Below are 14,315 nucleotides of genomic sequence, written 5' to 3'. Positions count from 1 at the left end.
GGTTTTGGACTAGCCCATCTCCTCATGGGGGGTTCACAGGGATTTCGTTATTGTCCAACTGACAAAAAAAGTGTATGGTGAGCAGGGAGGCTGGTCAGCATCTTTGTATAAATCAAATTACACTTTTGATTAGTCACAGATAAGAGGGAATTAGGCTAAACTCTCTAAATACATATACGGTGCATATCCCTATGTTTTCTTTCTGTCCTGTGCAAAAGTTCAAGTCCACTTTAACTGTATCAGGTCCCTGCTGGCTGTGAGGGTCTATCAGCTGTCAGTCGCCTCCGTCTTGACTGCGGTTCCCAAGCAGAAGAATCGTCCCTGTCTTTCCGGTGAGAGAAACACATGTAGTCATTGGGAAGATTGTTTTGTTGCAAATTATGCTTGTAATGATAAGTCTTTCCTATTGATCCTGTGGATAGTAGACTGACTGGATTAATTGACCCATTTGTCTCCTGCCTATCCAGTTACCTAAGATCAATTCCAGGTTCTCCAAATTAAAATCACATGGACAAAGGGGAGCCATATTACAGAATAGCCAGCATCCTTCATGTACTGTAGGCAATAAAGACTCTCAAAAGCAAATCAATAACATGCACATCATGCTGGAGAAGAAGTGGAAATTTACCTCAACCAGGAGCAGACTGAAGATGGACAAAACCCTGCATCTGTGGGGGGGCCGTTTGTGCCTCTCTAGTTTATGGGAAAGATGTTAACCACTTGAGGGCCGTAGGCTTACACCCCACTAGTGACCAGGCTTTCTGTTGATGGGCTCTGATCACTGCTGCAGGTTTTTTTTTACTTTTTTATTTTAAATAAAAAAGACCATTTAAAAAAAAAAAAATTCCTTCCCTCCCTCCCGCAGACAGCCAATAAGGGGGATCCTCTCTCATAGGCATCAGCCTATGAGAGGGGATCGCGATCCGAGCTGCTCCAAGGGACAGCCGAGTGACAGGGTTATCCCCAGTACAGCGCAGCAGTAGATGACAGCGGTTTCGCAGTCTAGCAGTCTGCTAGCGGCGATCGCCGCTGGTGGACTGATGACGACACAGAGCTCCGTCACTAATCTCCGCCCACCGCTCTTGACGCCTATCGGCATTAGGCGGTCGGGGAGGGGTTAAAATCCACATTTGGGTACAATTTTTATATGTGTATCACATACATTTTACATTTATTGTGACAAAAAAAAAAACCTTAAAAAAAAAATACTTGCTGTCCTTATAGATAGATCCTCACCATCTTTTGCTCATTCTCCTCTCAATCAGAATCTACCCCCTCCCACATACTACAAACTGATGATCATGATAAGCTATCAGTCAGCAGGGTCAGTCTTAAAATACAGCCCAAACTGAAAATAAAAATATGAGACTCTGTTCTATGTTTATTTATGATTGATGTTTTTGATTGATTTTGGCAGAACAACTCCAAAGAGAACAGTGTCAACCACAAAGTTCTTTAGAGACACACAAACATGGCACCAGCTGGAGATGCAACTGGAGCTCTACAAAACTGAAGTATATATTTGTAATATTCTGATCTGTTTCTTACAATAGAAACTCCCTTCTCATTAATCAGAAGGCAGTCAGTGGAATAGAGCATGGCTTAGATTAAAGCCTCTCAGGAAGTGTGGGAGGGAGTCTGCCTTTTGGCCAACAGAATCAGAGTCTGGGCAGGGCACAGGATAATACTTCTGGTAGTTACTCAATTTTTTAAGATGTCAGACAAGATCACTTACTGTAGGAGGCTAATGCAGTTAGAGGAGGGAAACAGGGGCGTAACAATAGGGGATGAAGCCCCTGCACCTGTGTGTGTGGGAGGGAGGGGGGCGGGGCCTCTGGGGCTGCTCAGGTATGTTCTTTTTTTGGGGCGGGGGCAGGAGGGGTCACAGCATGAGTGGAGAGCATTGCACATCGGCGGGGAGGAGGGACAGTTTAAACAGGAAGTAGCGTGAAGCATTTAGAGATTGGAACCTCCGGCGGTGGATGCAGGTATGTGTCCTGCCTGCTGCCGCCAGTGATAGATGCAGGAGCAGAGCGCTGAGAGGAGAGCCCGAGATGATGGAGGGGGGACTGTCCCCCTCCCTGCCAATGTGTGGCCATGCTTTCCCCTCATGCTGCGACCCCTTCTGCCCTTACAAAACTGCCCAGAGTGGGCACCCGGGCCATCGGATACAGTTGCTTAAAGTGACACTTAAGCGGAGATAAACTTTTGATATAATGAATTGCATGTGTAGTACGGATAATAAGTAGAACTTCAGTAGCAAAAAAAAGAGTCTCATATTTTTATTTTCAGTTATATAGCCTTATTAAGAACATTGCATCAGATTCACACATTTGGAGTTTAGAATCCACACTATGTATTTTAAGCACTTCAGGAGGGGGAAAATTGCACCCCCCCAAAGACCAGGCCATTTTTACAAAAATGGCCACTGCAGCTTTAAGGGCTCGCTGCAGGGCTGCACGACTCAGCACACAAGTGATTCCCCCCCCCCCCCCCCATTTTTTCCCCTCCAACAGAGCTCTCTGTTGGTGGGGTCTGATCGCACCCCAGGTGTTTGGTTTTTTTTATAATTTTTTTCCTTTATTTTCCTAATATTTTGAACTATTTTTTTTTTAATTTCCTCCTCCCCCTCCCCCTCCAGCCAATCAGCGCGATCAGCTGAGATAGGCTCCGCCTATCACAGCGGTTCGCTTTTGTCTCTCTGGAGGGGACAGCTGAGTGACACGGCTGTCCCCTGTACAGCGCTGCCTTAGATCACAGCCCTGTACTGAGTAAATAGATGGGGTTTCTTTACGCCTATTGCCGTTAGTCGGTTCTGGGGCTGCCGTCGCAGCTAAGCCCATCGGGGTCACTCGGTCGGATAGCAGTTAATCTATAAAAAAAGAGCAGAGCTAATGACCCGTTTAACTATTTCTTGCAGTAAAACCATATCTCTAGCTGTCTGTCACCGATTCTGCTGTTTAAGCTATTCAGAAAACCGAACTGATTTTGACCAAGTTGGTCGAATATCTCAGACAAGGTCTTTTTCATAGATAACAACTCAAGTGTTTTAACTCTTCTTGTGCTGGAAAACAATGCAAGACTTTTCTTTGCTACTAATGTTACTGATGTATTATTTGTTATCTGTACTACACATACAATTCATTGTCTCAGAAGATTATTTTCACTTCAGATTTGCTTTAACTTATTATCGACTTGTACTCCCAAGTTCTGCTCCAAGTCTGATATGGCCAGCTTTAACCCATTTACTTTATATGGCGTAATGCATTCAGCATGTCCAAGATGTATGACCTTACATTCATCAGCAAGTTTTCTATTCATGTACACACATTTTTCCCTAGTTCCTGCATGCCTAGCTTCTGCATTATACTATTTCAGGGAACAGTGTACTATATCCATTGCTTTTCTAAGAACTAAATTTGCATTCTCCACTTGATAAAAGCTGAGCAGGTAGATCAGAAAAAGGGGACCTGAACTCAGAACTTCCTCTCTGTTCTAAAAGATAAGCAACATCATAATAACCTCTAAAGAGAAACTGAAGCAAAAAAAAATAATATAATGATTTGTATATGTAGTACAGCTAAGGAATAAAACATTAGGAGCAGAGAGATAAGTCTAATATTGTTTCCAGTACAGGAAGAGTTAAGAAACTCTAGTTATCTATGCAAAAGGGCCATTGAGCTCCACGACTTTCAAAGTCGCAGAGAGCTCTGTCTTCTGAAGCTTGTTATCTCAACTGTCAGTCACTGTATTTTCTTTTTCTCTCCAGAGGACAGTTCAAAAGTTCACTGGCCTGCTCTGTAAACTCATTTAGAATGCGGAGTAGTTTGTAAACTGCAGATATTGCAGCCAAATAGATCAGCAGGGCTGCCAGAAAACTGGTATTGAGCAAACAAAAATAAATATGTCAGCTTCCATATACCTCCCACTTCAGTTGCCCTTTAAGTAATGGGGAAATATTAGTTGCCCACTTGTTACTCTACTGGTCCATGAACTAGCTTAGCAGCATCCATGTAATGAGCTCAGCAAGTAAAACAGTCAAAGTTTTATGATATAAAGCAAACTGAGGCACCAACAGGATTAAAAAAAAAAAAAAAAACACTCAAATTCTTAAAAATTGCTAAGGAGGCCATGGTGGACTTCCCTCCTGGAAGCAGACACAAGAACTGTCAGTTTCAAAAACAGACGTAACTTTATTGGCATACTCCAAAACAAAGTTGCAATGCATTTCGCAGGTTTAACCCCGCCTCACCAGGCAATAAAAGAGGAGTATATGGCAGCAATAGGTCAGACATACGCTCAGCACCTCTGTCTTTTCAAAGATTTAGTTTGCTTTCATACAGTACTTACTGGTATAATCATATGTTTAAAGCATAAGCTTCCGATCCGATATCAGCATTTGACGTCCTTTTAGTGTTTTTTTGGACCGCAGCCTGGTGTTCAGTTGTAAGTAAAGTTTAAAGGCTTACAATCAACGAAAATCCTGCCTCATTACGCCGCTGGTCTCCCCACACAAAGTATTTTAGTCATCTAGAATGAATTAAGTATACCGGTGTATTCAATTCCTAGGATTATTTGACGCTTAGGAAATTAATCAGCCATAATATGCTTTCAGACCGCTCACGAATTCCATGCATCACAATCTGTAATTTGCCACACAGCGGACCATCTTACAGTACTTGCCTCAGCAAGACATATATAATGTGACACATACGTATAATGAAATGTAAAATGCAAATGTGAGTTGGAAAATACTGAGGGGAGGGGCGGTGGGGGGACAGCTAAACATGGTAAGTGCCAATCAAGCAGATTAGCTCATTTATGTTGCCTATTTTTTTCTTTCAAAAACTGTATTTCAAGCAGTGGCATTTAAAAACCATTTGTCAAAATCAAAGGACACCATCGGTGAGTTTGGACAAGGAGAGCGTATTATGTACACATCAGTTACCTTTATGCCATGTTGCTTAGCGCTGGCTTCAGAGCTGTAGATGGTGACAGCACATCCGCCATCATCGGCCACACCAGTTCAGGTATGTCAGTTGTATAGGACGTACCATGATACCATTGCTATGTTGACATGTCCCGAGTTTACGTTCTGTCATTGCAGCAGACAGAATGGACATACTGTATCAACGTGTCTGAACAGATCCTTTGTTCCACATAAGATTTATTGACATATCTATTGGTCTATTGTGGCCCATCCCATGAAATGGACCATTTTACTTTGTAATGTAAACTGAGCCTTAGATTGAAGCTTAGCATGGGAGAGAGCTAAATGGATAGAACCGAGTGCGCAGAAAGCCCATGGCAATTTTACCGGGACTTACACCATTAGGATCCTAAGAGATCTGGGGAACTCTTGAGCACTCCAGCCGTAAAATGGGTGTGGCCACGCACCAGAATGTGGGTGGAGTCAAATTTACATGAACTTAACAGTGGTCTAAGTAGGCCTGCCCAGCAAAATGTTGGATGAAGCCCCCTCTCCTTTAATACAAAAAAAAAAATGCAGCATTCATATAATAGTCAGTATAACTTAAAAATAACTAGGCAGAGATACCTGGCTTCTGCGCTGGCTGGTCTGGCTTTTTGCTGGGTGGGCTGGCCTGTTGCCAGGTTGTCTGGTAGTCCCCCATATAGCATTCCCTGACCTTCTAGTGGAACCCCTCCCATGCTCCCACAGGCCTCCCATTGAGGCACCACAACTCCCAGCACGCCCCTATAGAAGAACCACAGCACCCAGCATGGTACCACAGCACCCAGTATGCCCACATAAAGGCACCACAGCATAAAGCACACCCCGGATTAATGCACCACAGCTCCCAGCATGCCTGTCATTGAGGCACCACAGCTGACTGCCTGGGAGACATCTGGGGCACCCCAGAATAGTTCCAGGGCACGTGCCACTGATCTTTGGGGCTAGCAACGCCCCTGGACCCTACTATGGGCATTACTGCTGTAATGTGCTTGTTGCTATGGTAATGCACAGTAAAACAGGCATGTTACCCCATTAACGAACATGGCACTATCAGGTTAATGGACGGTGCTGCACAGGTGGTAGTTATGGTAATATTGCTGTGCGCTCCCCACGTGCGGGACTCACTGCAATCCCCGCACGCAGGGACTTTACGCAATGTATTGGATGTAGTCCACTATGCTAATAGCATAACGCACACTGATTCGCTTATCGGTAAAAATTGGCGTGCGTTGCCTGGCATAACAAATTTAGCACCAGCATCAGGCTTCAAGTTTCAAGTCGTTTTAAAAATGGTTTCCTGAATTTGAGTTTACTGCTGCCATGGAAATAGCTCAGCTGCATCACCTCCCTGCATGATAATGCAGCTGAGTAAATGTAGGTGGAGCCAGTGGCATTGCATTAGTTGAATGGAAGAATTGAAGAGGACAAGAGCTGGAGACCACGTCTCTTTAGTCAACATAGAAGAACCTTGCAAACAACATGGAGAAGACCCCAGAGGAAGCTAAGCTTCATTCAACCAGACAAGATTCGTAAAACAACTTAGAAGAAGACTTTTAACAATATGGAGAAAAGTGAGTTCTAGCACCTTAGAAGAAGGACTTCTTGCAAAAAGACACATATGACTTTTTGCAACATAAAAGCAGTGGATGAAGATACAGGTTGTGGAACTGGAAAAGAGCCCTGAAGACTAACTTTAGAAAGAAATAAAATAATACAATACCAATGTGTTTTATTTCAGCACATTATTATAGTAAATTGATGATGAGAGATCCACTAAGAGACTCCTTTCCCTTTTGTACTAGTGCTACCACGTAACACCATGGGGTTGATTCACTATAACAAACAGCATGCATTATCAGAGTTAACACACCTTATCAGAGTAGCATAGCGAGCGCTACAAACCTATGCCTGTAATTGGCAATGACGAGAGCTCCACTCGTCCTGCCCTGAGCCCCTGCGGGTCCAATCACTTTAAAGTACATTATCCCTGCACTTTGATTGGTCCAATAGGCTGCTTTTCAAGTGACTGGCAGCCTATTGGGCCAATCAAAATGTGGGTATAATGTTCTTAAAGAGAATCTGTATTGTTAAAATCGCACAAAAGTAAACATACCAGTGCGTTAGGGGACATCTCCTATTACCCTCTGTCACAATTTCGCCACTCCTCGACGCATTAAAAGTGGTTAAAAACAGTTTTTAAAAGTTTGTTTATAAACAAACAAAATGGCCACCAAAACAGGAAGTAGGTTGATGTACAGTATGTCCACACATAGAAAATACATTCATACACAAGCAGGCTGTATACACCCTTCCTTTTGAATCTCAAGAGATAATTTGTATGTTTCTTTCCCCCTGCAGCTATCTGCAGGAAGAAACAGCCTGACACTTCAGTGAAAGAGTGCAGACAGCTCTGCCTGTATGTAATTCCTCAGTATGTGAAAGCCCAGCCAGCTCAGAGGAGGATTTATCCAGCTTGTAAAAGATAAGAGAGAAGCTGCCCTAATCTAAATAATACACAGGCAGTGTGCAGAGAGGGGCCTGGAGGGGGGAGATGCATCACAGAACCACAACACTGAAGAACTTGGCAGCCTTCCAGACACAGGCTGACAAGTCTGACAAGTCTGACAAGAGAGAGATAAGTTGATTTATTACAGAGATGGTGATAGTAGAACGTGCTGCAGTAAGTCAGAACACATTAGAATAGCTTTTGCAACTTGTAGGATGATAAAAAACAGGATGCAATTTTTGTTACGGAGTCTCTTTAAAGTGATTGGACCCGCAGGGGCTCAGGGCAGGATGAGTGGAGCTTGAAAAATTAAAATTACATATGAATTGAATTGCTCAACTCTTATAAGATGCAGATCACTTATTTTGCAACATTGGGTGGCAATTTGTGCAAGGCCACCTTCAGACTCACAAGAAGCAAGGTAATCGCAGCCACTAGGACACACAAAGACTAACCACATTAATATTGCACCTTTCTAATGGCAGACTCAAAGTGCTTTAGCTGCAGCCAATCGGACGCGTAGTAGCAGTGTTATGGAGTCTTGCCCAACGACTCCTCACTGAATAAGTGCTGGCTTACTGAATAGGAAAAGCCAAGATTCAAACCCAGGTCTCCTGTGTCAGAGGCAGAGCCCTTCACCATTACACTATCCAGCAACACTCTTTCATCAAATAACGAACGGCTTTTATGATTGTCATATATTTATTACAATACATTTGCAGTGTTTCTTAACCTATGCAATTACAGAATCAATTACATAATCAAATCTTTGTTACAGAAAAGTCTGTTGTCATGCTTAAGTATAATTTAATATGAAATAATGCTACATATACCTTAGTCGGGCAATGATCATCATAGCAAATACAATAAGGGATTACAGTACCTGCTGCATTTGCCACCTCTTCTGTAGTCAAATTGCGGACATTGGGGTGCACTTGAAACACCACTGCTGATCCCGATACACTGCAAGAGTCAGAATGAAAGCATGTAGATAAGCCAGATATCTGATAAAAGTTCTCAGAGATATCACCAAATGTCGCAACTAATATACAACTCGGTAGCAAAGATAAGTAAACTATATAATACAACGCACAGTAAGAGCTGAGCAATGACTGAATAAAATAATAATAAAATTACAGGACAATATAAACATCAGGCAGGATAAGGTTAGGATTAGGTGCTAAGTTATGGTTACAGCTTTTCTGGGAGGAAAGGAAGAAGGTAGGAAGTGTTTGGCACTTCAGATTGAAGTTTAGGGTTAGGCACAGACCAGGAGTTGACAAAGTTGGGCTATAAGTTGTAAGTTGCAATGCTGAACGATCATGGCATAATAGAACCCCTTAAACCAGGGATCAGGAACCTTTTTTGCTGAGAGAGCCATAAACACCACATATTTTAAAATATAATTCCGTGACAGCCACACAATATGTTTCAAACTGGGACAGTAGGGCTCACGTCCCTGTTGCAATGGTGATGTGCATACAGTTGATCCGCCGGGCAGTGGAAGTGTCAGATACATCTTCAGCATCTCTTGGGTTTCAGCAACATTAGCAATTTCCCCCGAGAGCCAGACAGGAGAAATACAGACTAACAGCTTGTACAATTAGCTAGCTGGCTTGGGGGTTGATTCACTTTGTAGGACGAGATCCCCACACCTTGATTAGCCCAATAGGCTGCCTGTCACTTGACAGGCAGCCTATTGGGCCAAAGTGCGGGGATCTCGTCCTACAAAGGCATTGGTCCTGACAGGGTCCAGAGTGGGGCAATTGAATCAGCAGTTCATTTTGGGGTAGCGCAAGCAAGTTAGTAGTGCAGCTACAGCAGTAGCGTGCCTACTTTGAAAAATGTTACTTGCGCTGCCACATTAAGCTACACTGCTTGAGCAGTGTAGCTTAGTAAATCAACCCTTACTGATTTGTAAGTGAGCCAGATGTAGCCATCAAAAGAGCCACATCTGGCTCCAGAGCCATAGGTTCCCCACCCCTGCCTTAAACACATGCAACTAGCTCTATTGGTGCAGACGCACTTACTGGCATACCATCCAGCCTGGAAAGGCGAGGTGTGCAGAAGATCTGGACCCGGACACCACAGGACCAAAGTATCAAGGAAAGGCGTAATGATCCGCACCACCTTTAGCAAAATATCTTAATTTATTGTGAACTGGGCAACTTGAAGATGGGCAGGAGCCCGAAACAGTGGACTGCCTTGCCCTACAGTTCTGTTGTTAATCTGTATGTCTTTTTACAATCAATGAAGATATTTTGCTTAAGGTGGTGCGGATCATTACGCCTTTCCTTAAACACATGCAACAAATGAACAGCGCATATGGCAATAATAAAGTTTACAGAAATCGCAGGCAATATATTGTTGTGTACGTTAAGTTCAAATAGATCTATTTCACAATAATAGAGTTTTCAATGTTCAAAAAAAACCAAAAAGTCCTTTCTATTTCTCATTTAGATACAAGAAACCTCCACTTCACAATGCTGGATACAATGCTCACCAGCACTATAGACCCTAAAAAAAAGTCCAGTAAGCACTTCATTCATTCACGAGTCCCAAATGCTAGTGATGGTCATGTCCAGGAGAACTCATGGAGAAGCATGTGATCAGTTTGGTCAGGTGATAGATATGGAAGTCTTCGATTTCCTAGTCATGATTACATGCTAAAGCAGGATGTGATTACAGCAAATCAGAGCTTTGTAAATCTGTCAGCGGATCAAACAACTTCTCCATAAGTTCTCCCAGACATGACCATCACTACTAAAAACCACTATCCATGGTGAACATTCTTCACATCTACAAGCAGGGGCGCCTTAACCTACTGACCACCCAGGCAGCGGCTTGGAGCGGCTTTGATGGGGAAGGCGCAATAAATTACTGTCAGTCCAAGGGGAAATAAAAATTCCTGTCCTGAAAGACCGTTGTAAGGGACTGGAGAGAAATAGATTTCCTTCTGTTTTAAGAAGGCAAATTACACCAAGCTTTGCTTTTTTAGTAAGAGGGCATTTTGGTAACTTTTATCTCCCTATACATTCCTAGTAGCTAGGGTCACCCTGCGCTGCTTGGATACTCTGCTCTTTTCACAAATAGCATTCTGCTAAGTCAGGGATAAAGAATCATTCAGAGTTCAGATTTATAGATACTCCCTAAGAACTAGAAGAAGGTGTCTGGTTTATAACTGTTCTCTGCCCCCACCTTTCTGAGCCTGAGTGACTGACTGCCGTTTAAGGGTATGTAGAGAAAGTTTTCTACTCTCTGTTTTAAGAAGGCAATTACACCTAGCTTTGCTTTTTTAGTAGGAGGGCTTTTTGGTTCCTTTTATCCCCCTATACATTCTTAGTAGTTTGGGTCACCCTGAGCTGCTTGGTTACTCTGTTCTACTCTCACAAGTGTTTTTAGGAATGCATCTAATAAGGATTCATAGAAAGATTGGAGACAGTCCCTCACTATTCAGTGTACAGAGGTGACAGCGCCCTACCCCCAAATGTTACTGAGTCTGCAGAGCGAGCAAGACAAACAAACAAACAGTAAACTCTGCAGACAGCCTGTGTGCTCTGCTAGAATGTCCTGCATGTCTAGATGTCAGGACGCTCTCCAGCCATGACTAGCTATGGAGCGGTAGGATCATCTGATGCTCTCTCCCTCTGACTGGGACACACAGCCTGCACTTCTCCCTGAGTTCCCAAGGACAGTGTTTGAAGTGTGTAATGGACACAGTGGGGGTTGCAGGTTTTGTCTTTCATTGTGAGAGAGTGAATAGGAGGGCAGCATCTAAAGCTCAAACAATGATAATGGACATGTAAGCAATGTGTGTAATTACATCCATCACTACTTATAACTGAAGATGGCATAATAATGTATTTCCATTAATGCTGTCTGTTTGCCCTCTCTCTAATGCTATGTACCCACCTCACGATTTTTCCGACGTTTTTCCCGATGTCCATTCATTTTTTTTTTTTTGAGTGACAAGTAGTCATTTACACGATGTCGTGACATCCCTTAGCGTTGTGTGGTGAAAAGTGACCGTCACTGAGGACCGGATCTTTAAGATCCTTGATGACACCCCGTAAAGTACTGCGGTCACTTGACTTCTCGTTCGCGCCCGTCCTGTAATGTAACGTGACATCTCGCATACCCGATGGCAGGAAGATGAATTGCTGGACGCTTGTCATGAGGGGACACCTCGCTGGATCCATCTTCCTGTGTTGTTGCAGTCACTGTGGTGAGTGTGGAGCTTAACTTTGCTCGCCCTCACCCTCTGCTCATGCTCCCTCTCCCACTGTCTCTCTTACCAAACAACTGCTACTTGGGGAACAATGTGCACAACTATGTACACTAGTCTGAGCACTCTTCAGAGGAGCCAGTAGCATTTGGAACTATTATTGTGTATTTATGTAGCACTGACATCTTCAGCACTTTACAGAGTACATAGTCATGTCACTGACTGCTCACTGGAGCTTGCAATTTAATCCCTACTATAGTCAAACTGTAATGTCCTACCATATTATTATTATGTATTCATATAGCACTGACATTCTGCAGCACTTTACAGAGTACATAGTCATGTCACTGACTGTCCTCAGAGTAGCTCACAATCTAATCCAACCATAGTCATAGTCTAATGTCCTACCATATTATTATTATGTATTTATATAGCATTGACATCTCCTGCAGCACATTACAGAGTACATAGTCATGTCACTGACTGTCCTCAGAGTAGCTCACAATCTAATCCTACCATAGTCATAGTCTAATGTCCTACCATATTATTATTATGTATTTATATAGCATTGACATCTTCTGCAGCACATTACAGAGTACATAGTCATGTCACTGACTGTCCTCAGAGTAGCTCACAATCTAACCCTACCGTAGTTATAGAATAATGTCCTACCATATTATTATTATGTATTTATATAGCACTGACATCTCCTGCAGCACTTTACAGAGTCATGTCACTGACTGTCCTCAGAGGAGCTCACAATCTAATCCCTACCATAGTTATAGTCTAATATTTTCAATATAGGATTGTTTTGGGGTAAACCAGTTGACTTATTAGTATGTTTTTTAGGATGCAGGAAATGTCTGAAGTGTCTGAAGACAGAAACTCCATGCAGATTTTGCCCTGGCCAATGTTCAAGCCTAGGACTCAGCACTAAAATGCAGTAGTGCTACCCACTGAGCCTCTATTCTACTCATAGATATCTGCTCATCCATGTCATCAATTCCGACCCTCTACTACCCTTCCTCCCTCCATTCTACTTCTCTTCTCTTGTATCACTTACACTACAAACACACTGTGCTTATCTCCAGAATGGATTATGAATCAAACCATTAGGCCCAGTGCACACCAAAACCGCTAGCAGATCCTCAAAACGCTAGCGGTTTTTGGAGCAGATTTCAGAGCGATTCTAGGCATGTTTAGAGACATTTTCTAAACATGCTGAGCGTTTATGTGAAGCAGATTACAAATCTTGTTACAGTAAAAGCTGTTACTGAACAGCTTCTGTAGCAAAAACGCCTGGAAAACTGCTCTGATCTAGCGTTTTTTTCAGAGCGGTTACCATTTTTCCTATACTTTACATTGAGGCAGAATCGCTTCTGCAAACAGCAAATGTGCAGCAGGAGGCACGTTTGCGGTTTGCTAAAAACCTCAAACCGCTGGTGTGCATCATCCCATTGAAATACATTAGCCAAGCGTTTTCACAGACAGATGTGGTTGGCGGATCGCTGCTAAAACCGCTCGGTGTACACTGTGCCTTAAACCACCTTACCATATCAGCCCTTCAATGTCATGATATACCCACTCCAGTCCTACCCCAACAGGTGGTAACATATCTGCATATCTCATAATGTTTGTGAAAAATTATTCTGAAAGGAAGAATGTCATGCTTGATAATCCAATCTTGCAATGTGACTGACATTGGAACTTGTAGTGTGGGTGTTGTATTTATTTGAGGTGCATACTGGCAGCATGTGCTGTATGGCATACAATGCTGATCATCCACAAGGTAAACTTAGGCAGCTGCCTAGGGTCTAGAGAGAGTTTAGGGGCCTGGTGGTTGCTAGCCCCCACCAAATCTAACTAAATGAGCCAGGTGACCATCAGTGGAGGGCAAAGTGTTATCTTGCCCAGGGCCCCGTTTCATAGTTATCCTTCTCTGATGGCTTATATCATGTGTGAAGTGTTCTATAATGTATATGATTTTTGTTTTATTTTTATGGGGGGGGGGGGGGGGCACCACAGGATTTTTGCCTGGAGTGACAAGAAGGCTAGAGGCGCCCCTGTCTACAAGAAAACCCTCTGTATTATAAAAAAGACACATAGTGGGTACCAGTAAAAATGACATTTTTTAAAGTAGAAACAAAACTTACACTACAGATGCTGTCGAGAAAATATTATTACATTTCAGAATACCATATAAACGTACTTGACAAGGTAGAAAGGAGAAAGCGGTCATTAGAATGCAGAAGAGTGGGCAGAGAAAACGGCCTGCATTTCAAGTGGATGTCAGTAGTCTTGGCAGTAGGACCCTGGTACAGTTAATCAGTTATGTAAGTTTTCTTTATACTTTTATTTCATGTGTTTTTAATAAATGTAAGTACACACTATGTGGAGATTTCATTTTATAAGGCCTCCTGGTGTATGAGAAGAATGTCCACCATGAGTAACGATCTTAGGGTCTATATAGGTGGTGAATGTTGCAGCCCCACAAAAATAGGCTATGCGTTTTGCCACTTCACGTGATTCAAGAACAAATGTATTGTGCTGCGTCACATTTGACTAGTTATGACCATTATATTAAAGTGATCTTTGTTATCATATATTGA

The 14,315-nt window shown here is 42.8% G+C and overlaps 1 protein-coding gene across 5 annotated transcripts in view; it reads right to left on the bottom strand.

Annotated features, from left to right (window-relative positions):
* The window catches only part of PTPRN2 (protein tyrosine phosphatase receptor type N2), a 1,331,885-nt gene that overhangs the window by 753,738 nt on the left and 563,832 nt on the right, over positions 1–14,315 (bottom strand). For all 5 annotated transcript variants that reach the window (XM_068235852.1, XM_068235856.1, XM_068235855.1 and 2 more), the window contains one exon: positions 8,365–8,444. In XM_068235852.1, coding sequence (XP_068091953.1) covers positions 8,365–8,444 — 80 coding nt within the window. The remainder of the gene's footprint in view (positions 1–8,364; positions 8,445–14,315) is intronic.

The sequence above is a fragment of the Hyperolius riggenbachi genome, chromosome 5 (genome assembly GCF_040937935.1).
Source record: "Hyperolius riggenbachi isolate aHypRig1 chromosome 5, aHypRig1.pri, whole genome shotgun sequence".
NCBI lineage: Eukaryota > Metazoa > Chordata > Amphibia > Anura > Hyperoliidae > Hyperolius > Hyperolius riggenbachi.
The sequence above is the reverse complement of the archived record's forward strand: the minus strand, read 5'-3'. Positions and strand labels throughout refer to the sequence as shown.